Genomic DNA, 22,787 nt, shown 5'->3' on the forward strand with positions numbered 1-22,787 from the left:
ACACCCGTATAAATCACAGCCTTTATTTCTCTGCTGTGAGGGGCATTGCAGATCGGAGCAACGTCGCAGACTCTCATTGGGTGATGCTTCATTACTTGGTGGAAAATCCCCAGAGCCAAAACATTATTTAAATGTGATATGAAAATAAACATGATTTATATGTGTGTTGTCTGCCGAGACGTTCTTGCCCGTTACTGCCCATGCTGTTATGCATCAGGAATAGGGCCTCGATTTATCGCCAGTTCAAGCTACACACATGCTCCATGACAAGATGTTGTCTCCATTCTCAAGTTCCAGGAAGGAGACGGTGTTTGCTGAGTGGTGGGTTTCAGATATTCAGAGGTGTCATTGACTTTTATGGGCCAAGGATGTGTGTGCACATGTGTGTGCATGTGAACTTGTGTTGGGCCGAGTATGTGTGTGCACGTGTGAGTGCATGTGTGCTGGTGTTAGGCTGAGGATGTGTGTGCATATGTGTGTGTGTGGGCTTGTGTTAGGCTGAGGATGTGTGTGCATATGAACTTGTGTTACGCTGAGGATGTGTGTGTATATGTGTGTGTGTGGACTTGTGTTAGGCTGAGGATGAGTGTGCATGTGTGCGTGTGGACTTGTGTTAGGCTGAGGATGAGTGTGCATGTGTGTGTGTGTGGGCTTGTGTTAGGCTGAGGATGTGTGTGCATGTGTGTGCGTGTGGACTTGTGTTAGGCTGAGGATGAGTGTGCACATGGGTGCGTGTGGACTTGTGTTAGGCTGAGGTGTGTGCACGTGTGTGCATGCGGGCTTGTGTTGGGCTGAGGAGGTGTGCACATCTGAACTTGTGTTAGGCTGAGGATGTGTGTGCACGTGTGTGCATGCGGGCTTGTGTTAGGCTGAGGATGTGTGTGCATCTGAACTTGTGTTAGGCTGAGGATGTGTGCGCATCTGAACTTGTGTTAGGCTGAGGATGTGTGTGCACGTGTGTGCGTGTGGGCTTGTGTTGGGCCCTGGGCCACACTCATGAGAAGGACGCAGGGAACAGATACTTTGTACTCAGGTGCTTCAGTTTCTGACGGCAGCTGAATGGTGTTTCTGGTGAAAAACAGAAAGAAGAAAACACCATTTCCATTTCGGCCCAGGGCTGGGGCCCACATGTTTAGCTCAAAGTCAGCAGAAGTCTCTGAAAAGCAGATTTGAATTAATAAATGTCGGCAGGTCTTCAGCCCAAATGGAATTTGATTCACAGGAAGATGCGCAGTTGGGATGTTTCCATTACAAAGAGCTACAGGGAAAGGCTTGTCTTTGAGGGTGAGGACGATCCCCCAGGTGCCGACGTGGAGCTTTGATGATCACTGTCTTTCCCACTGGGCTATCATCAACACTCAGAAACTGTGGGGCCCTTTGTGAGCCCTACCACATGCCATGGGTGCCATTTCACTGCTCCAGAAGGGCAGGAGAGGTGTCCAAGCTGAGAGTAGACACCCCTGAATGAGCAGGTGACGGGCTCTGTACAAGACAAGACATCCCAAGCTGATCCTCACAACAGCCCTACCTTCATGTCCATTTTGAAGATGAGGAAACTAAGGGCCGCAGATGGAAAAAGTCCCGGAGCTTGGAATTCTATAGGCCTAGAGAATCCAGGTCTTCTCCTTCCAGGGCCTCTTTCTCAGGACAGACTCTTAACTGGTAGTTTTACCAATCTTGTCTCCAGCTCCCCATCCTCTGTTTTGCAAGATTAAGGGTTCTAAGTGATATCTAAAATGGTGAGAACCTACACCAAATCATTTCTATTTATTTATTTATTTATTTATTTATTTTTATTTTTTTACATAAGTAGTGCCTCTTTTAAAATAAATTAAAAATAAAACGCTGTGGTGTCTGTAAAATTATAAATATTTCTAGTCCACTTTACAGAATGTCAAAATGCTTATAAATGCATTATCTCCTAGTAAATGCACACGGCAGCACTGGAGCCAGTCAAAAACAAACGCTAAAAACCAGTCATCACACTGGCCCATGGAAACATCTAGAGTTATACTTCCTACCATTAGAAAAATTGAACTAAATAAGGAAAAAAAACAAAGGAGAGAAAAGAAATTTTACAAAATGGCAACTAGCATGACCTACAAGAGTGTACTGAAGTTATCTTCCTTCAATTTAGTAACAAAGTCCTACTGGAATGAACATTTATGGATAACTAAGTTATTAGGACAGTGTTCCTCTTAGTGCTCAGGGCAAAAATACAAGCTATGTCAAAATAATTTCTACATTCTATAAGGAAAGACAGACTTTGAAAACGGAGTGACTGTTTTAAAAACCAGAATATAAGATTTAGCCAGAATGTTCAAGACTGACAGGTTCTGATGGAGTGAAATCTTCACTGGCAACAAAATAAAAAATCTGAATCTTATGGATGCTGCTTATTTTTACCCATGTGAAGGAAGGAAACATGATTGCAGGTACCACACACACTGACAGGCTAAAATAAGAAATTATGAACAATTTAAGTAACTAAAACGTTTCCCATTGAAACATAAAAACATGACTTCCAAATTGATTCAACTTGTAATATGTCTCTTAGAAGAAGCTGTTTTAGTTCTATGGACTGTTGAATTGCCCTTTTCATATAAATACTTCCTCCATCTTCAAATAAACGGCTTCTGAATGGCGACTCCCTCAGGGTGGGAAAGTAGTCTTCGCAAACTTGGTTCCAAGGCGATTCATCCCATCAAGTCTATAGTATCTCTAAATCTACATGTCTAACTTCAGGATTTAGTTTTTTCAGTTCCTTCTCAAGTCTATCTACTTCAGCTCCTAAAGTATCAATAATATTTTCTCCATGTTTAGGCATAAAGGTCTCTAGTTCTTCAGGAGTCTTCACTTCTTGAATTTCTTGTAGCATTTGGTCAAAATCTTGTTTTTCCAAATACGATCTCGTAACAACTCGTCCATCGAAATCCACTTCTGCCTTAAATCTCACTTTCCCTAATACCAGGTCTGTGGCTTTAACATCATGAATTGCCCTTACTGATGGATCGTTCTCCAGGAGTTCAGTAAGCCGTTGTACTTGTTCTGGCTGGATGGATCGCCCTAAGAGTGCTTCTGTGTTAGTGTAGATGAGGAATGCTGAGACCACGCCTAATAGGGTGCCCACACCCAAAGAACCCAGGCTGTCATACAGTGGGTTCCCTGTTATGGAGGTTAGGCCCATACAAGTGGCTGCTATTGTCACTCCCAACACTGCTGCAGTATTCTCCAGTAATATAACATTTGTACTAGGATCACGACTTTCCATTACATACTTGTAAAATGACATTCCTTTGGCCCGAGCACTCCTACGAAGCTCATTTACAGCAACAAGAAGTGTTGCTCCTTCAGATACTAATGATCCCGCTAAAATACAGTATGCCCATAGAAGAGATTCTATTGGTTGAGGATTGAGCAATCCCATGATTCCATGGTACCAAGATAATCTTGCGCCCATCATGAATATACCAACACCACTAATTAGTGAAGCAATATAGCGCATATTTGAAAATCCATACGGATGAGTAGGATCTGGTGTCTGAACAGACTTACTGATGCCCAATGCTAATAAGGCCTGGTTGCAAGTATCAGATAAAGAGTGTATCGCTTCTGAAAACATGCTTGCTGAACCCGTATAAATCCAAGCAAGAAATTTGAAGAAGCAGTTTAATCCATTGATGCAAATGGCAACCATCACCACTTTCCCTGGCCCCTTAAAAAAAATTGATGCCGTTCAAGAGCGTGGCTTGGTATTTCCCAGAAAGTCTCTATTTTTTGGTTTCTAAATAGTCTTTCTCTATATTCTATTTCTGCTTCCTTACGAAGTTTTTTCTCTCTGGCAAGAGCTTCAGGGCTTCCCCAAACTTCCAAAGATTTTGCCTCCACATCTGATCTCAAGTATACAGTAAAGGACTCAGTATCTTCATGAGGACTTCGTCGTCTGATTTTTCGAAGCTGTTCCAGATCACTGGATTTGAGGCAGAATTCATTCATTGCTCTGACTCCAGTGATGAAATTATTCTGAGTATACTTTGGTCCATATTCCCTCTTTTTAAGAACTGCTTTGACTCTTACTTGGAGAGGTTCTTGCTTAATAATTGGAGCTTTCAGTTCTGCACCCATATTTTCTGCTGCTTCATCAAATGAAGGTACTTTTTCCATTTTCTGAGTTTGTGATCCCTGTCCTTCTTTCTGAACACTTGTGGAATACAACTTTACTTGATTCAGTGTACAGCATGGAACACTGTTTGAAAAGCTTCCAAATGTCACTAAACTCTGCCATTCCTGGCGGTCGCTGGAGCCCCGGGCTGCAAATCATTTTTAGACTGATATGGGGAAGCAAATAAAGAAACTTACAAATATACTCAATTAGGATTTTATTTTCCCTTTACACTTATTTGACTGAGTTGTAGTCTTGTTTCTTTTAAATCATGTCTTTCAAACTATGTTTATAGGCTTTTATTTTAAATAAGAGAGTGGGGAGTGGGCTAAATGGGTGAAGGGGGTCAAAAGTATAAACCAGTTATAAAATACAAGTCCTGGGGATGTAACATATAGTGTGTTGACTATAGTTAACAATAATGTATTGCATACTTGAAAGTTACTAAGAGTAAATCTTAAAAGTTTTCATCACAAGGCAAAAAACATTTCATAACTCTGTGATTGATGTTAACTAGACTTACTGCTGATCATTTCACAATGTGTGCCAAGATAAGATCGTTATGCTGCACACCTGAAGCTAATATGATGTTATGTCATTATACCTCGATTAAAAATAAATGAATGAGTATTTTAAAAATAAAATTGAAAAAGAAAAAGACAGTAACTCTGGAGGGTCTAAATAGGGAGACTTTTTATTTTTAAGAAAAGAAAAAACTTTTACTTTTGAAATAACCTCGGATCTACATTAAAGGTGCAAAAAATAGTAACAAGAATTATTGTAAATTCAGATTCTTCAAATGTTAATATGTTACCATGTTTCCTTTCTCTCTCCATGTGTGTGTGTTTGTGTGCGTGTTAACACTTTTCTGAATGGTCTGGAAATTGTAGACATGCTGCCTTTTACTCCTAAATGTATTTCCTAGATTCATTTATACAACCACAGTGCAGATATTAAATCCAGGAAAGCGACATCGCTAACTTGCAGATCTTTTTCGAATTTCAGTACTTGTCCTACTAATGTCCTTTCTAGAAAAATGTCTTCACATACTTTGGGTTTGTGTTAGACCTGTGTTCCACTTGTGGGGACTTGTGTGAGTCTGCATAATTTTAGGCTATTTATCTAAAAACTCAATATTACCACACATACACACACATATATACATATTTTTATATACAATTCTGTTTTTATGGTTGTAATGAAATATCCATACTAACAAATTAAAAATCCTTATATTCTAACTAAAAAAATCAAACCAAACTCTAGATTTCTCCATGCATTTCTGTTTCGTGTGAGTCTCTTTACACATCGATTTGGACCCTCTCTGATGCTGCACCTCTGCCTGTTCACAAGGTTTCCGAAAGTCTCAGCCATGACTTTGCCTCTGAATACAGAGTGGGTGAAACAAAGGTTTGAAGGGTGTTTGTTCGGTAAAGTGTGATGAGAAAGGGTAATGTGGTCTGTAAGTGGGTTTCTATGAAATAATTCCTGGTGAAGCTGTGACACTGGGGATGTCACTCCATACATCTGCTGAGAGCAGGGCATCTGGCTCCCAAGATCAAATGGTGAGTCCCGAGACCCAGGGACACGCAAGTGTCAGAACGAAAAGACAGCATGAACCCAGGATTTAGGGCTGCCCACGAGGAGGATTAGTGAGCCGCCTTTACGATGCCGGCGTTGACAGACAGGACTAGCCTCTATTTTATGGGCTATCCACTGAGCTGCATCAGGGTTCTCCTGTGGGCAGCAGTTATGTTTCAGCCGACTCGATTCGTCCCGTAGTTTATCCAAATCAGTGTAATAATAAGCTAGGTTATAAGGCGTTTACTTTTCCATATATGCTCGAGTGAAGTCAACCTGTTATAAAACCAAGCAAATCAAGGCTTCTGTTTCTCCTGCTGGTACCCGGTGCGGGTGTGAGAGTAATCAACCTGTCCCCTCCGAGACGTATCCCTCCAGAAAGTTTGTAAAAGCTCTTTATTCCTCGTAGGGAAATGATTTTAGTCTTAGGAAGGAAACACATGGCTTTCTTCTTACAGCTTCAAACTCAGTCTTGCCAGCTGCGTTTATTTCCCTCGGCGTGGCGCTAATGAAAGGAGACTTTGATGAGCTGTGTGAACCGCCATTCCAGAGGAAGGGCTGCAGAAAGACTTGCTAGAAGGTGCTCATTTGAGAGTATTTCTGCCTTATCTCTAACACACATCCCCGAGAAACATCACTGGCGTTGGGTGGAAAGCTCAGGGGGCCTGATTTACCTGCCAGAATGGCTTTCTATGAGTTGGAGTCTGCGGAGAAGTGATAAAGGGAAGTCAAACCAACTTTCACGTTCTGAAGGCTTGTGTCTCTCCTGTTCCCTGCTGGGCCTGGAATACTTTAAAGCGAATTCCTGCTTTGGGGGGTTCAGTGTTGTTTTTTTTTTTTAAAGGTGTTAGCAATCTGTCTTACGTTCTCCCACCCCTGCTGGGATTTATGATCCAGTTTGTATTTTACTACATGGTCTTGGCAGGCTCCCCCTCGTTGAAATTCAAACCGAAGCAACCTGATGGGGGAACAGACATAAAAATATTAATTTGGTGGATATTAAAAAAAATCACGCTGGTTATAAATCAGGGGCTGTCCACTGGTTCCTTTCATCATCTAAATGGTCCTTCTAACCAGACCACAAATCTTACTGGGGAGGAGGTGGGGGCTTAGAAGGTGGGGGTTCCCTTCCTGAGGTTTTGGAGACAGCTTCCATCCAACACTTCCTCAAACCTGGCTTTGTTTTATTAAAGGTAATAAAAAGTGAGTACTTCTGGTACAGGCAGGCTAATTAGCTGGCCTCACAGAACAGACTGGGCTTAAAAGAAAGTTGGCTTGGTCTAAAAGAAATCAGTTGTGCAAATGCCTAAATTTTGATTAAAAATAAGGTTTGGGAGACTCAGGAGGCATGTTTTGCTTCTCCAAGGCTGTGGTGGTGGAAGGTGGGTGAAGCGGGACTGGGGAGACGAGAATGGGAGGAAGCTGACCTGGGTGTGCGTTTCCATGACCCAGGCTGAGATGAGAATGGTGTACGTGTGTCTCCACTGACCTCTGCATCCCAGTCCTTGGATTCTAACCTCAGGCTATATAGATACGGGGGTGGGGGGGGGGGTAGAGGGGGAGGGAGGGCAGTTACATTCCCATGAGGTAGAATTAAGAAAAAGTGGCAGGGAATTTCTTTCCATAATGAGATTTTAATGGACTCTTCCATTTCCATCTTATGGCTGATCTTTATAGTTAAAAGACTCTTGATAGATACTTTAAAATTTTATGAAAACTCCAGGAATTGGTTTTTAAAAACTGTGGCTGATTAGAAGGCTAAATACTTCTATAAGAAGGTGCTAATACCAACTGAATGTATAATACAAGTCTTAATGCTGGTGCTGAGATCTCTTCAGAATACTTATCATGATATCAGAGTTTGTTTCAAAATTTGCAAGCATCAGGTGTCAATCAAAACTGAAACCCTAATGAATGTTGAATTCTTGTCTATTGGTATACTTCCTTTTTAGATTTTTTGGTTCTTTGTTGTTTTTACCGTACTGTTTCATTCAAATTTCCTACATGCTAAATTTTTTGTGAAATTTAAGTAAAATTGCAGTATATACAAAAGAACTATTGAGTGTAAATCTCATAGTAAATTTTTTTAACACTATGAAATAAAAATAAATACATTTAAACAACAACAAAAAAGGGAAGTGCTAATAAGAACAGAAAGCTGGCACTAGTACAAATATTCACATGTACAAATGGAGGTGTAGCTATGATGGGAAATTCAACAGCATTCTAGAAGTTCAAGGTTTTATTTAATGGCACAAAATCTAATAAAGCAAACAAACCAGAAATTCACCCCAGCCAGGCTCACAGCTAAAGTGTATGCTATAATGAAGTTCCAAGCACATCGGGATCTTGGGGTTAAAGGGAAAGAAAATTCAGTAGCTGGAAAGAGGGAAAACAGTTTTCTTTAAAAATCAAAGCAAGTTCTTTGCTTCAAAATACTACCATGAAAGCAGGAAGGAAAAAGATTATGAACCAATTTTTCTAAGGGAAATTATTTCTAACCAACAATTGGTTCTTATTACTTCTCTGCCATCTCTATAGGCAGCATTAAAGAAGGGGCCTCATTTTTGCCTGATGATTGTAATGATTATCATCTCATCTTAAACAGAGATTTTTCTATTTGGTCACCATGCAACCTAATACTGACAGTGCCTTGGACTTGAAAAATGGTGTTCTCCTGTCTAAGAAATGGGAGGCCAGAGAAGGCACAGTGGTTCTGAGCTTCACTCTAAAGCAATTATGAGCCCTTCGCAACCTTCAGACAAGAGTTGATTTTTATTTTTAGATTATTAAGCTGTGGGTATAAGAAAGTCAGGATATGTGACCCAGCTTTGACCTTGTCCACTGAAATCTTGAACTGATTCAATATTGAAAAGGAAAACTTTTAAAGAAGCATTTCTGCCTTATAATCTCCCCAAATTTACTTTGCTTCTTTCCCACCTTTACAAAAATCTTCATGTTCATAAGGATAGATGAATAAACAGGTCTTAAGTACAGGATATTGGAATATCAGGATTAATTGCAATGTCCTAAAAAAAAAACTAGAAAAAGGGAGAACCTCCAAAAGGTAGTAATATGTTAGATCTGTTTCATGCGTGCTAAGTCACTTCAATTGTGTCCGACTCTTTGTGACACTTTGGATGGTAGCCCACCCAGCTTCTCTGTCCATGGGATTCTCCAGGCAAGAATACTGGAGTGGGTTGCTATCGCCTCCTCTAGGGGATCTTCCAGACCCAGGGATTGAACCTGCATCTCTTATGTTCCTGCATTGGCAGGCAGGTTCTTTACCACTGGCACTACCTGGCAACCTCTGTTTCATGCCTTCATCAAATATATTTCCACTCATGCACCCAGGACACCAAGGTGTTCAGCTTTTATACTCATATTGTGGGCACTTATTTTACTAGTCGTTTCTAGAAGTAGTGGTGTTTACATATACCTTTATATGCTGAATTTAATTGCTTTAGTAAGCCAAGAAGGGTCCTCCAGCCAGATTCAGGGCCCCGCCCAAGAGGCAGAAGGACCATGGTGACTCTGTGACCATTCGGGTCACCTTGCTTCCTTCTTTAACTCCTTGGAACAGCTCAGAATGTGTCCAGATTGAGCCACTTCCAACGTCTAGAGTGTGGACTCTAGAGCCCACCAGCTTCCTCCCACCCCAACCTGAGCCTTAAGAAGGCCAATACCCTCACGGCTCCCTGAGAACATGCTCTGTTCATTTCTCACTTAGGTTCTCTCCTGGAAAGTTCTCTATGCCTGCAGCTATCCAGCTCTTACCAAAGTCTTTTGTGTGCTTCTCCAAACCATCTACCCCAGCTTTTGCTCCTCTTTCTCTCTTCCTAGCCTCTGTGGCATTTCTGGCAGGGATGGCCTGGCCTGGCACTTGATAGTTACATGCTCTTTTCAATTGTGTTGCTTCTCCCCTAGAGAAAATCTAACTTCTTTGAGTCTCAGATTCACTGTCTATAAAATGATAACATTTGCAAAGTTGTTACGAAGATGACAGAGCACAGGCCTGGCTCATAATAAGTGTTTATGAGGTCCCCCACGTCTTCCTAAGGACTATGTCCCATTTCTGCTGGGTCTTTTCTACCTCACAGAGTAAAATAAAATGTTTTGGGGTGTTGTTATTATTGAATGGTTCTACAAAAATCAAGCCATTATGCTGTACCTTACTCTGTTGTAGGCAGACTATTATTTTCTTTGATTTTTCTGGAAGGGAAGGGTACAGTCAAATGTTTGAATGGGAATGACCTGGTCTGATGTTAGGTGAGCCTAGAGAAATGATAGAAGCCAACGCTAGTCATGACAAAACACTCTAATTCTAAATCTCAGAGTCAGAGGTGTCTGTTAGATTAGCCAATGCAAACTTCTCATATTCCTGAGAACAACAATCTCTGGGATAAACCGTGACGGGTAGTCCCCAAAAATCACAAACATAATATTTTCTATTTAGAGAAAGGAGATCATGACAACAAAGGGGTCCCGAGGAGGTGTTGATACCTCCTTCTGATCAATGTTCGAGAGACCTGGAACGGGTTAACTTTCTGAAGAGCTGTGCCCTTGTTATCCTGACTGTTGACTCGACAGTTACCCCTGACTTGGGACACAGCATGCTCCCTTCATGACCCTGCTCCTGTAGGGCCCTCCCAGCAAAATGGAACTTCGGAGGCCATATTCCCGCCAACCGCGAGGTGAGTACACCCTCCCAATGACTGCACAAGGTAGAACCGTCTCAGCTCAGCAGGCCTCTTGCTAGAAATGGAAATCAGAGATTTGAATTCATATTTCATGTTCATTGTGTTTGGTTTAGTCTACGAAACAGACTAAAGTACAACGCATGTGCATACATAAATGCTATAAAATTAGTGCAGACAGCTGGCAAATCATTAATTAACAGTAGTAATGGTCTTCAAATAGCACTCTAGGGAGGCCTCAGAAAGAGGAAGTTCCCTGGACCTGGTTTCAGTTTTGCCCATGACCCAAATTCATCCCCATAAAATAGAGGGGAGGTGGGGTGGAACAGGGAGAAAAGCCACATAGATACTACTATACCATTTTTTAGCCCCTCCTCCTTCAGCAGCTTCCCAAAAGACAAACAGCAAATAAGCCATACCACCCCTCTGCCTGCAGGGCATCCCCCCAAACCAGACAGATGCCAAATGAGCAGCCGGCACATGAGGATGTGCCCAGCACAGGATAATTGTGTCATAAATATAATTAAAGTCAGCAGGAAGACCATTATGGAGAAAACCAAACTTAGAAAAAAATTAGTACTAGTGAAGAAAATATCATACATTCTTTTTATTTCAGTCTAATTTTGTTTACATGATTCATACAGTTTCCAAGAGGACCCCTGGAGGATATTAGGCTGGGACCACATGCATAAACATTCATATATAACATGTAAATTAGAAACAATCTCAGGATTTATATAGAAATTACAGCCACTTCTAGCAAATTAATTCAATGACAGAAAAAGGGTTACTGTCTCTCTTCAAATCAAGAGGGGGAAATATTAGGCAAAGCAGATTTATTTATTCAAGAAGCTTGTTCCTTGCCAGGAGCTGATGTCCCCTTGGCCTGAAGATTTCCATTTTTTTTTATTGGATATGCATTGGTGATTAAATTTGCTTTGAATGCAGGAGCAGTCCATGAGGACCATGGTGGGTGGTTTTAAGTTATAGCATTGCTAATATAGTCATAAAGTCCATTAGGCTGCCTGAGTTTGCTGAAGGGAAATGATGGAAGAAGGTAAGTAGCTCGAGTTAAAATATTCAATAATATCAGATCTTAGAACTGCAAGGTCCTGGAGTGCAGATTACCATTTTATAGATGAAGAAACTGAGCCCCAGAGAAGAAGGGTTCTGTCCAAGGAAACAAAGAAAATTTACAAAGCCGGCCTAGAGCACGGTCTTCTCTCCTTTAGCTGAAGGTCCTCAATGCTTCCTCAATCCATGCCTCTTCCTTACTTGAATACAATGGACAAGTGACATTTGAGTACTTCTTCTAGGCTATTGTACCCACGGGTTTCCCCCGTGGCTCCGCAGTAAACAATCCACCTGAAATGTAGGAGATGTGAGTTCAAGCCCTGGGCCAGGAAGCTCTCCTGGAGAAGGAAATGGCAGTCCATTCCAGTATTCTTGCCTGGAGAATCCCATGGACAGAGGAGCCTGCTGGGCTACAGCTCGTGGAGGTGCAAAAGAGTCTGACTCGACTTGGTGACTAAACACCACAATATTGTTCCTGTGCCTTTGGCTGGTGATTTTGCCATTGGGGACTGTAGTAGAGGATTTGTCAGAATAGCTCCAGTTTTCACCTTCTCTGCATCTATGTCTTTCTTGGGATGACTCTACAGCCCATGAATCTGGGCTGGGCTTGTGACTTGCTTTGGCCAATGGAACACAGTGACGCTTCAGTTCTGAGCCCAGAGTCTAAGGAGCTGTGTGTGCTTCGGCTGTTCCTTCCCCAGCTCGCAGCGGGAACATGCCACACTCACCTGCTGGAGGGACAAAAGAGACACATAGGTAGGGCTCCCAGACTCAGCAAATATTTGGGATGTACTTAAACTCAAAAATACACATATATTTTATCTGAAATTCTAGTTGAACTTGGTGTTCTGTATTTTATTGGTTAGTTCATGTGAAGAGATTCCAGATGGTTCTATTATGTAGTAGTCAGCCAATCCTTAGACATAGATGAGGGCCCAGCCAGGATCAGCACATATCTGCCCTCCCCATACTGACATAGGTGCATAAGTAAGCCCCATACAAATCAGAACTTCCCTTCAACTCATGAGCAGAAACAAATATTTAGTGGTGTGTGATACTGAGGCTTTGTGGTTGTTTATTACGTGATATTATTGTGGCAGAAGCTGACTACTTAGAACTATCTATAAAAAGTATTCCAGGAAAAGGAGTCTGATTTGGGCTTCAGGTGAAGATGCTCTAATTGTGATGAAGTCCTGTGAGCAAGCAGAAATGGCAAAAAAAAAAAAAAAAAACTATACCGACATACATTCCAAGGCTAGAGACTCAATCCGTAAAGATACATCAGTAGAATTTGTGTCTTATGCATATTTCTGCCTTTTGGGGATCTTGCCATTGTTCTGATGGTTTGTTTTAAATGACTCACTTTGTGGTTATGTCTTTGTCACAGAAGAACACACCAGAATGAGATCACATGGCTTTTCAGACTTAAGACCTATGATATATTTTCTCTGGACTTGTGCTTCTTTGTGCTATTGCTTTCCTGTCTTCACGTGTCTCCTGTCCCGTCCTCCAGGGAGGCAGGTGATTTAAGTGAAGGTTCGCTGCAGAGCCCAGTAATTGTACCTGATGTCTACTTACAGTAACATTTTTCAAATGTCAGCTTCACTTATCACAGGCCCTGCCATTGTGTAATATTTTGTACTTTCCAAGCCTTTTCACATTTCTTGCAATCAGAGCAGGGGTTGAAATCTCTCTTTTGCAGATTAGGCAACTGAGGCTCAGAGACTTCAAGTGACTTTCCCAAGGTCACACAGGCTAGTTAAATGCAACATTAAAACTCGAATCCAAGTTCTTGTCTCCTAACCCCGGACTCTTTCTGGTATGCTCTGCTGTCTCCTTCATCCTGGGGTTTTGGATAATTGATGCCAGAGGCCAGGTGTTCAATGGGGACCTGAATAATGCTTCTGTCTGGGACTGACTCAAGTGGAAACAGGACATTCTTAAGGAGGCCATTAGAAATCCCCAGACCTCCACTAAACCAAGGTATGGTGCAGGTGACTGATGATTGTATAAGTGCTTTCACCTTGTAATAACCAGTCTCAGCCTCCAGAACAGAGTTCTACATTGTGGATTAATCACTCCATATCTCTGTTTTAAAATCATGTTATGGTCATTTAAAGTATGTTTTAAGACGTAATGTTGTGTAAAGAGGCATGGTCCATTTAAAAGTTGGGCTGCTTGCAGGCTGCTGGTTGAGAACAATTGAATGCAGATGAAGGGGAAAATACAGGATATTATTACCCCAGGAAACATTTTTTTCTCCAGATTTATAAAGTATTAATAAATGCCTGAGCCACCCATACAAGGGTAGTATTTGCCTTGATTCTCTGCTTCACCTGGATTCTGGAAGATCAGTGATGTTATTACCAGTCTGAGGGTGAGCAACTATCTTGAGTTGCCCTGGACTAAGGTGCTTCTTAGGCTTCCCAGGTGATACAGGGGTTAAGAATCTGCCTGCCAACGCACAAGATGCAAGAGACACCACTTCCATCTCTGGATCAGAAAGATACCCTGGACTAGGAAATGGAAACCCACTCCATTCTTGCCTGGAAAATTCCATGGACAGAGGAGCCTGGAGGGTTACAGTCCATGGGGTTGCAAAGAGTCGGACTTGGCCGAGCACACACACCCAAGGTGCTTCTTGGGATGAGGGACTTTCAGTGCTTAGACTGGGTCAGTCCCAGGCTCCTGGGTTGCTCCATCACCCTATTGGATCCTGTGGAGAGCCCTTTGCTTTGCACTGATGGCACCTCCTCCTCCTCTGCCATCCTACAACTCCTTTGTGTGTTCACCCTACACACTAGAATCCTTGTGCAGAGGAAACACAAAATGCATCTCTGCTGAAAGAATGAAAGAACGAATGACTTTTTCTGGTTCTTGGAACAGGTCTGTCACTTAATCAGGAAGGGAACTAGGAGCCTGACTCAATTACTCACTGATTGTTTTAACTTTTACCAAGTCATTAATTCATTGCTCTACAGTTTTCTCAACTGTAAAGAGGGGCAGGGGCTAAGGTCCCTCTCTGTCACACATTCTAGGGTTTTATTGTGTAGGAATCAATGGAGTGAGTCCACTCTGTTCCAACTCCTTTCCTCCTGATGCCCCAGGAGTCTTCACCAGGCCTTCTTGGAGGCCTCTTTCAGCTCAGCCCAAAGGATGAAGCTCAGCTCACGGTCAGACAGGAGCCACGGTCTCTAGGCTCTTGCTCAGGGGTAAATCCTTTAAGTCAATGTTGTCTCATATGTCCAATATTATAGCCACTAACCACATGTGACTATGTAAAGTTAAAATAAAATGAAATTTAAAATTTAGTTCCTAAGTCCGATAACCACATTTCAAATTTCGAAACACATGTGACTTATGGCTGCCATATTGGACAGTATATAGGACTTTCCATCATTGTGAAAAGTTCTATGGTACACCACAGCCATAGTGGGTTATCTTGACTATCTTTGCAGTAACCCAGAAGGTTGCCAGGGTAGGAAAAGGAGCAGGAGGGTAGAAAATGGGAGGGATAATTGCCTTTCTTACCACTATACTTTACCTCTTGGTTTGGGATCATGGAAATGACGTAGTCAGCTTCCTGGAGACAGACCATTTTAAGTCTTAAATTGATGGTGATCTTATAAAAGTGGTCATGTATGGATGTGAGAGTTGGACCATAAAGAAAGCTGAGTGCCGAAGAACTGATGCTTTTGAGCTGTGGTGTTGGAGAAGAGTCTTGAGAGTCCCTTGGACTGCAAGGAAATTCAACCAGTCCATCCTAAAGGAGATAGTCCTGGGTGTTCATTGGAAGGACTGATGCTAAAGCTGAAACTCCAATACTTTGGCCACCTGATTTGAAGAGCTGACTCACTGGAAAAGACCCTGATGCTGGGAAAAATTGAGGGCAGGAGGAGAAGGGGACGACAGGGGATGAGATGGTTGGATGGCATCATCGACTCGATGGACATGGGTTTGGGTGGACTCCGGGAGTTGGTGATGGACAGGGAGGCCTGGCGTGTTGCAGTTCATGGGGTCGCAAAGAGTCGGACATGACTGTGCGACTGAACTGAACTGAACTTATAAAAGTTAATAAAAAGAATATGTCCTTTACTTCGTAATAAAAATATGCCTTCACTGACACCAAAACAAAAGGATATGGTAACTTTCTTTTCCCCACTACCCCCGAATGGGCTAATTCTTTAGTCAACTATAGAAAGCACCAGAAAATAAAATTTAAAAGCCAAATGTAAAAGGTGTGGAAAGTTCTCTTCTTTTGCAAGGATCATGATTGAAGATTTTTTCCAAGCATCTTATACATGGATACTATTTATCTTTGAGGTTAGGTAAAAATCAAAATGCATGGTTAATTGTTAAACTCTTGAAAGCACCATTACTGTCCTTGTTTAGATAGTAAATAGTGAATGCTTTGTGGAATTAGAACCTTAGTGACAATGTTGGTGATGAAGAAGTGAAACTGCAGGAGCAGATTCTTAGCTCCATCTATGCCACTAGAAGCTGTGTGACCTTCGGCAAGTGAGTTACCCTCTCTGGGCCTACCCTCTCTGGGCCTTAGTTTTCATCTTTAGTTGGAGAAAGATGGCACTGAACTGGATCCGTGATATCTTTATCTTTCTGGGATCACTTTTGTGACTGTTTTTGACTTCTGCTACAGACATTAGAGCTTATATCTGTTATCATAGCCATGAACATTGTTTCTTATTAACATTTATAGATCATCAGTGTTGTCAGTTGCCCCCACTTACAGTTCCCATAATCAAACCTCCAAGTGTGCAAGGCCTGGCAAACCTCTAGATTTTTGGAATCCTCACATATGAGGATGATCATCATTTAGCTATTCTTTCAGAGTCAGAAGCAAACACATTTCCCAGAATAGAGGCTCCAGCAATCTGTATTTACACAGGTAAGAACAGAGACTCCACCCTACTTCCAAGTACAGCTGTGGTGTCACACAAACGAGGATGACTGGGAGCTGGTTCCTGCTCGGCCATTCATGAGCCTCACACCCCAGGATGTGTTCTGTCCCTGAACCTCAGTTCCCCATCTGTAGAGCAAAGATAATAACATGAGGGTAGGCAGGCTGCTATACCAGGCAGCTAATGAAGCTCGGATCTCAGGGCCCTCATCTGCACGGCACCCTTTCAAGACCCTGGGCTTCATTTTGACTTTTTTGCTATAGCTTCCTGATCTTTCCTCAAAGTGAAAGTGAAGTTACTCAGTCGTGTCCGACTCTTTGTGACCCCATGGACTGTAGCCCACCAGGCTCCTCCATCCATGGGATTCTCCAGGCAAGAATACTGGAGTGGGGTGCCATTTCCTTCTCCAGAGGATCTTCCCGACCCAGGGATCAAACCCAGGTCTCCCACATGGCAGGCAGATGCTTTAATCTCTGAACCCCCATTGCCTGCCTTTCCTCAAAGAGGGGCCCTCAAATTTTTGAGCTTCAGGCCCTGCAAAACCTGGTTGGCAGTATTTAAAAATGAGATGGCACCAGGTAGGCCGCTCTCCCTAAAAAGAGATCACCCATCAAACAAGATCTTGCCAAACTGGCAGGTCTGCAGCTCTTGTATTTCTTCCAGATGCCAGCCTCTTTCACGTCCCAGCGCACCCGTGGGCCATGCTGGCTTGCTCCTCTGGATGCCACCGGTGAAGTGACACTGCCCTGATGCCCTGGGCATCATGGTGCATGTTCTTAGCAGCTGCATAATTATGGAATCTGAGAGCCAAAAAGCATTGCTGGGGACACTTTACACTCCCCCTCCCCACAGATGTTCCTCCCTCTCCTTCCTTCACGTTCCTCTCATATAGAGATCCCACAGTCTCCTTTCAAAATCTGGTCTGGTATGATGTCATAGGTCAGGAAGATTCCCTGGAGGAGGGCATGGCAACTCCCTCCAGTATTCTTGTCTTGAGAATCCCCATGGACAGAAGAGCCTGGTGGGCTGCAGCTCATGGGGCCACAGAGTCGGACACAACTGAGCGACTGAGCACACACCTGATGTCATAGATTCTTAAGAACATCTTCCTTAGGGTTAACCCTAATTTCTCTTCTAATTCAGTTGAGTATGCCTTTAACTTTTTTATTCAGTTTTATGTAGATTACACATCAATTTCACAGATATAGTCACTTGCTGCTAGCTTAGCATCCTCCTTTTAGAAAAAAGTAACTGAGGTTCAGGTGGTACAAGACTTGCCCAACAGAGTAGATGGTGGACGCTGGGACCCCAAAAGGACAGTTCTACTCTCTTATCCCCATTGTCATCAGAGGGAGTACTAGGCTTCCCAGATGTTACACAGTTTGTGAGGGAGTCAAAGCTTGGAAACAGCTTGCCTGACTCTCGGGTCAACTGTCTCTGCTTCTGTCAGCTGCGCTGGCTCTGTTATTAGAAACTAACTTCATGGTCACTGGACTCAGAGTTCTCAGTTTCTGTCTTTGGCAATGATCCCAACTTCCTGCAGGTGCTAAGGAAGGGACTTATTTATGCCTCAACTCTTCATATATATGACCCCTTTCCATCCCCTCCATTATTAAAACATGAAGTCATGGTCCATTCTTTCTGCATTTATTCACAATAAAATTATTTATTGGGTACTTGTTATGGGCATGGCACTCATCCTATGCAAAAAAAGAAAAAAAAAGAAAAAGAAACAAAGAGAAAAGAAAGCATGTAAAGAGCCCTAAGTATAAAGAGTGACATCAGCAAGATGGTAGCATATGAAGCCCTTGTTTTCCCCATGGGACACTAGCTTAACCACAATATATGGACCAAATTTCCTTTGTGAGAATTCCTGAAAAGGCCTAAATATCCTGTTTTCTAGGCAAAGGGAATTTCTAGTTTTTCAGTTGAATAGGCCACCTAACACTTGTAGTCTTTGGAGAAAATAATCTTTTGATTGCCTGCTATGTGTCAGGCACAAAGAGTTTTACAGATATTAACGTAATTTTCACCCCAATTCCATGAGGTTGTGGATGCTCTCTTATTCTCTTTGTGCCAATGAAGGAGAGAGAGACATAAAAAGCTATAAAACTGGCCCAGGGTCACACAGGTGGCCAGTGGCTGACTCAGTAGAGAATCAGTCTGGCCCCAGGGTCTACACTCCAGATTGTGTTTGAAACTAAGAGTTGGCACAAGCTGGGCACATTTCTGTACTGTTCAGATGAACAGATGCTTGAGTTATGCTGCTTTTAGGGATCTGCGTTTCAAAACAAAGATGTGGTCTTCAAAGGAATAATTGAATTCACCCGGTCTTAACTCTTGATTTAATAAACAAAAGATGGAAGGAAGGAGCTGGTTTAAGTTTGGGGGTCTCCATCTTTGATCCTAACTCTTGATGGATTTTTCCAGAAAAAAGAACCGAACGATTGATTAAAAAGGCTAATAATGACAGGGAGAGGTCTTTAAGAATAAATATTTCTCACAAATACAATCTCCTCGGTCTAGAATTTCACTATATTTGCACATAGAAGTAGAAACTACTTTATTACTCCAGGCACTTGAATGTTAGCAATCCATACACTCACACACTTGTAGATATTTAAATAGATAGACACAGTGGAGACATACTCATAGTTCCTAGATTTTTCTATAATTCAGAAAGAAATAAAAGTTCAGAAAATATTTAGTTAATGAATAAAATTGAAAAAGATTAGAGAAATCTGGGTGGCTTAAATTCAGAGACTACTTTTGTTCATATTAATTAGAGAGAAAATAAATATCTCCATTCTGTGCTCTGAAGGTAAACCTCAAGAAGGATGAATGTGCAAAGATTTAGTTTGCTTGTGGACAATATGGCATCAGCTCTGATGCCAGAACCTAGGAGGTCTATGAGATTTTTTTTCTTCCTGAAAGACTTGATGCCTTTGTAAGAGAGACTACATAAAGAAAACCCAGACATTTCTGAAAGATCAAATGTTTGTCAGCACCTCTAATGGAGCAATAATAATTAATTTCCCAGTGCAGTAAAACCATATAATTAGAATGGGTTGGGGTTTTTCAAAACTTTCCAATATGGGATGAGCAAATGGAAAAAGTTTCTTTTTCTTTTTTTTTGTTTTCAGTCTCTTCTGAACTATTTTGGAGTTGGTGTGAAATACCGAGAGGAAGTGAGCCCATCTGTTTCTGATACTTTCAGACTGGATGTATCAGAATGTTTTGTAGCAGTTATTTGATGTCTTGTATGCCTCTAAAGTATTTTCCATAAGTTTGAAGCCTGTGTCTTTACTGACAGGAAGTTTGTTTTCATGGCGTTTTAGCATCAGTTTGATGCTCAGAAACGGAGAAAGGAGTTAATTGGTCAATTTCTAAATTCGATCGGGTTTAACTCAATTCAGTTTTGTTGATTTGCATACTGGGAGAAATTTCGAGGAGAAACAAAAGTGAATGGAGTTATAGATTATTCTTATTCTTATTATTTACATAGCTCTTCCTCTCCCTTCTGTTATCTTCTGGGCAGCCCTCTGTCTCCGCTACACTTCTCCTTTATGGTAGGAAAGGGTGATCCCACTGGGGAGACAGATAATGGGAAAATCTCAAATGGAAGAAAGGAAGTTGGAGACTCATCTTTGCGTAAGGGTCAGGAAGAAGGGCCCCGCGACGACACAGCTGTACCCTTTACTACCTTCATACTCTTCTGCCTCCCGGGGCTGCGCGTCGGGAATGTGCAGGTCGGTGGGGGAAGGAGCGCCGGGAAGGAGACCTTGCTCTGGGGATCACTTTATACCTGCAGGAAGCACTTCAGTGTGCTAAGCCCTCTCCCTGAGCCCTTCCACAGCAGCATCCGCTTCACCAAGAAGGTAACAAAGCCCCCGCCCCCATCCCCCTAGAAGCCACACGCTCACGGTCTCCCTCAACCTTCCCCGAAACTGGTTAAAAGGGGCGTGGAAGATTCATAATTCAGTTCTGTCGCTCCTACTCTGAGCACTGTTGGTACTTATGGCGGGAATTCAGTTCTACCTAGTTCTAAAATTGGTTATAAAGACAGAAAACGTCCAGGCTTGGTGTTCATTGTCAACAAATCTACTGGGCATTTCCTAAGGTAATATTGCTTGGTGCCAACCAGGATACACGACTGTACGCTAGGGCTGATAGGATTAGACTCTGTACTAGGAATGACTCTGCTTGGCAGTCCAGGGGGCTTCTCATCACCTCTATGGATTGAATAAACTGTGGGCTGACTTGGCACTAGGTAAAGAAAGGATCACTTTTTTTTAAGCTGCCTTTTCCAGTAGTGGAAAGGAAATAAGGAAATCATTACCTTCTTTAACTTAGGTTTTATTTTTATTTTACCTGATTACAGTGCTTTTAATTTCTCTTCCTTTTCTCTCAAGTGATGTATGATCATCACTGAGAATAAGTGCAACTTGAATTATTGTAATCGTATTTAAGACTATACAGAGTATGATATATTTTCTATATGTACATATATGTTATCTGTAAATGCATACAAAAAGAAATAAAAAGCTCCACGCCAAACTGAGGAGGAGAAAGCTGGTCTATGGGAACTTTAGCCCTTTTAAGCTTTTAATGTTTTGATTTTTCAAAGCAAGAAGAGGGTATTTATCGGTCATTTAAAAAATAAAATAAATCCAAACCAAGCAAAAAATCTGAAGACCAAAACACATTCACAACATACCCACCACCTGCAAAAAAAAAAAAAAAGGAAGAAAAAGAAAAAAGAAAGAAAAATGCAAAAGAAACAAAGAGTTTTGAAAGTATGCCATGTCTCTCATAGGAATTTACCCTACAAAAATAGCTACAGCTGCTGACAAAGATATAATGTCATGTGTGCTGCAGCTCTCTTCATGATGCCAGAAAATCTGACACAACTTAAATGGCTCATGATGTGGAATGTGTTAAATAAACCCAGTTATGATCATTGAAAGTAGAGCTGTCAGCTAATCCAAATAATGTTGTAGAAGAATCCTAGACCAGGGGAAGATTTCCATTATCTATTAAGTGTCATAAAACACTCAACAGTTTACAAAATAGCATGTGCAATGTTTAATTTTTTGAATGAAAATATATACACAGAAAAGATTTCAAGGAAACTTGTCACAATCTGAGCGGTGATTTTCTACAGTTTGGGGTAAACTTTCTTGCCTCTTTGTGCTTTTAAAATTTTCTACAATGTACATATGTTATATATATATAGTTTTGAAAGTTCATAAGCCCGTACATGGCCATTTTCAATGCTTGATGACTCTTTCTAGAATCAAGGCAAACAGACCCCAGAGATATTGTCAGTTGCCAACCTCATACTTTAATTTGGTCAGCAAGATACATTCATATGCCTTGAATATCCCTTCAAATAATCTTATGAATAATAGTGACATTTTGTATATGTTGCTGAAGATAACTAAAATGGGAGGGAGAAAACTGTAGTGATGAAATACATTACTTTTTTCCAGTTTTCCTCTCAGAAATATGTAGTATTACCACCTCTGGAAGTTACAGTACTATTTTACAATTTTAAGAAGTATAATTTTGCCTGACATTCTGTTGTTCATGATCATGAGAATGTGCAAATAACACTGTAATGAAAAGTTGATTCAACATGGATCCTGGAGTTTTTTTTTCTATACAAAATTCATATTACAATCAAATTTAAATAAATAAGATTGGTTAGTTTGGGGAGGCTGGATATTACTTTGAAACCTCACTTGAACTATCTATGATGTGAAGGGAGAAAACAGGCACTTTTCAACCTAACCCAAGCTTAAAAGGAAGCAGCAAAAATGTTCATTTTACATTTTGGAAATAGACTCTGTTTCTTTCTCCAGATAAATTTTGTCTTTGCATGGAAAGCTGGTATTCTGGCACTATGTGTTTTTGTTCCATATATTGCATTTTTATAGCAAATGAATATTAAATTACTTTATAACTTCACCACTTTTTAGAAAAGGGCATAGAATACAGGATCCTTAAATAGGGTAGCTATTTGTAAAGCTACTCATTTTTTAAAGAGTCTGTTTTCATTACTTAATTATGGGACTCTGGACACAAAACACTTCTTGTTTCCACGAAATAAAAATTTTCACACACAAATACACACACATCCGTTTTCTATGCTGAATTCATGCTGTTCAAATATTTTAAAAAACATTCATGATGAAAGAAACCTGAAACAAACACCTCCACTATGTTCTTAATTTTCTTTCTTATGGATGGTGTATAGCCACAAGGGCAAATACAGTTTTTTCAAATGTATATGAAGCAAGCACCTTCCCAGCTGTGAGCAAGTAACTGGTCAGTCAGTTCTTACATAGAGAT

General features: G+C 41.3%; 1 protein-coding gene across 1 annotated transcript; it reads right to left on the reverse strand.

Annotated features, from left to right (window-relative positions):
- Positions 1-1,850: 1,850 nt before the first annotated feature.
- LOC101107436 (proton-coupled zinc antiporter SLC30A9, mitochondrial-like) lies at positions 1,851-9,270 on the reverse strand. Its single transcript, XM_042248659.2, is given in 3 exon segments — positions 1,851-3,774; positions 3,777-4,310; positions 9,183-9,270. Coding segments are annotated over 3 exon segments (1,686 nt in total). The 3' UTR covers positions 1,851-2,710.
- Positions 9,271-22,787: the final 13,517 nt, after the last annotated feature.

This window comes from Ovis aries, chromosome 4 (genome assembly GCF_016772045.2).
Source record: "Ovis aries strain OAR_USU_Benz2616 breed Rambouillet chromosome 4, ARS-UI_Ramb_v3.0, whole genome shotgun sequence".
NCBI classification, from domain to species: Eukaryota; Metazoa; Chordata; class Mammalia; order Artiodactyla; family Bovidae; genus Ovis; species Ovis aries.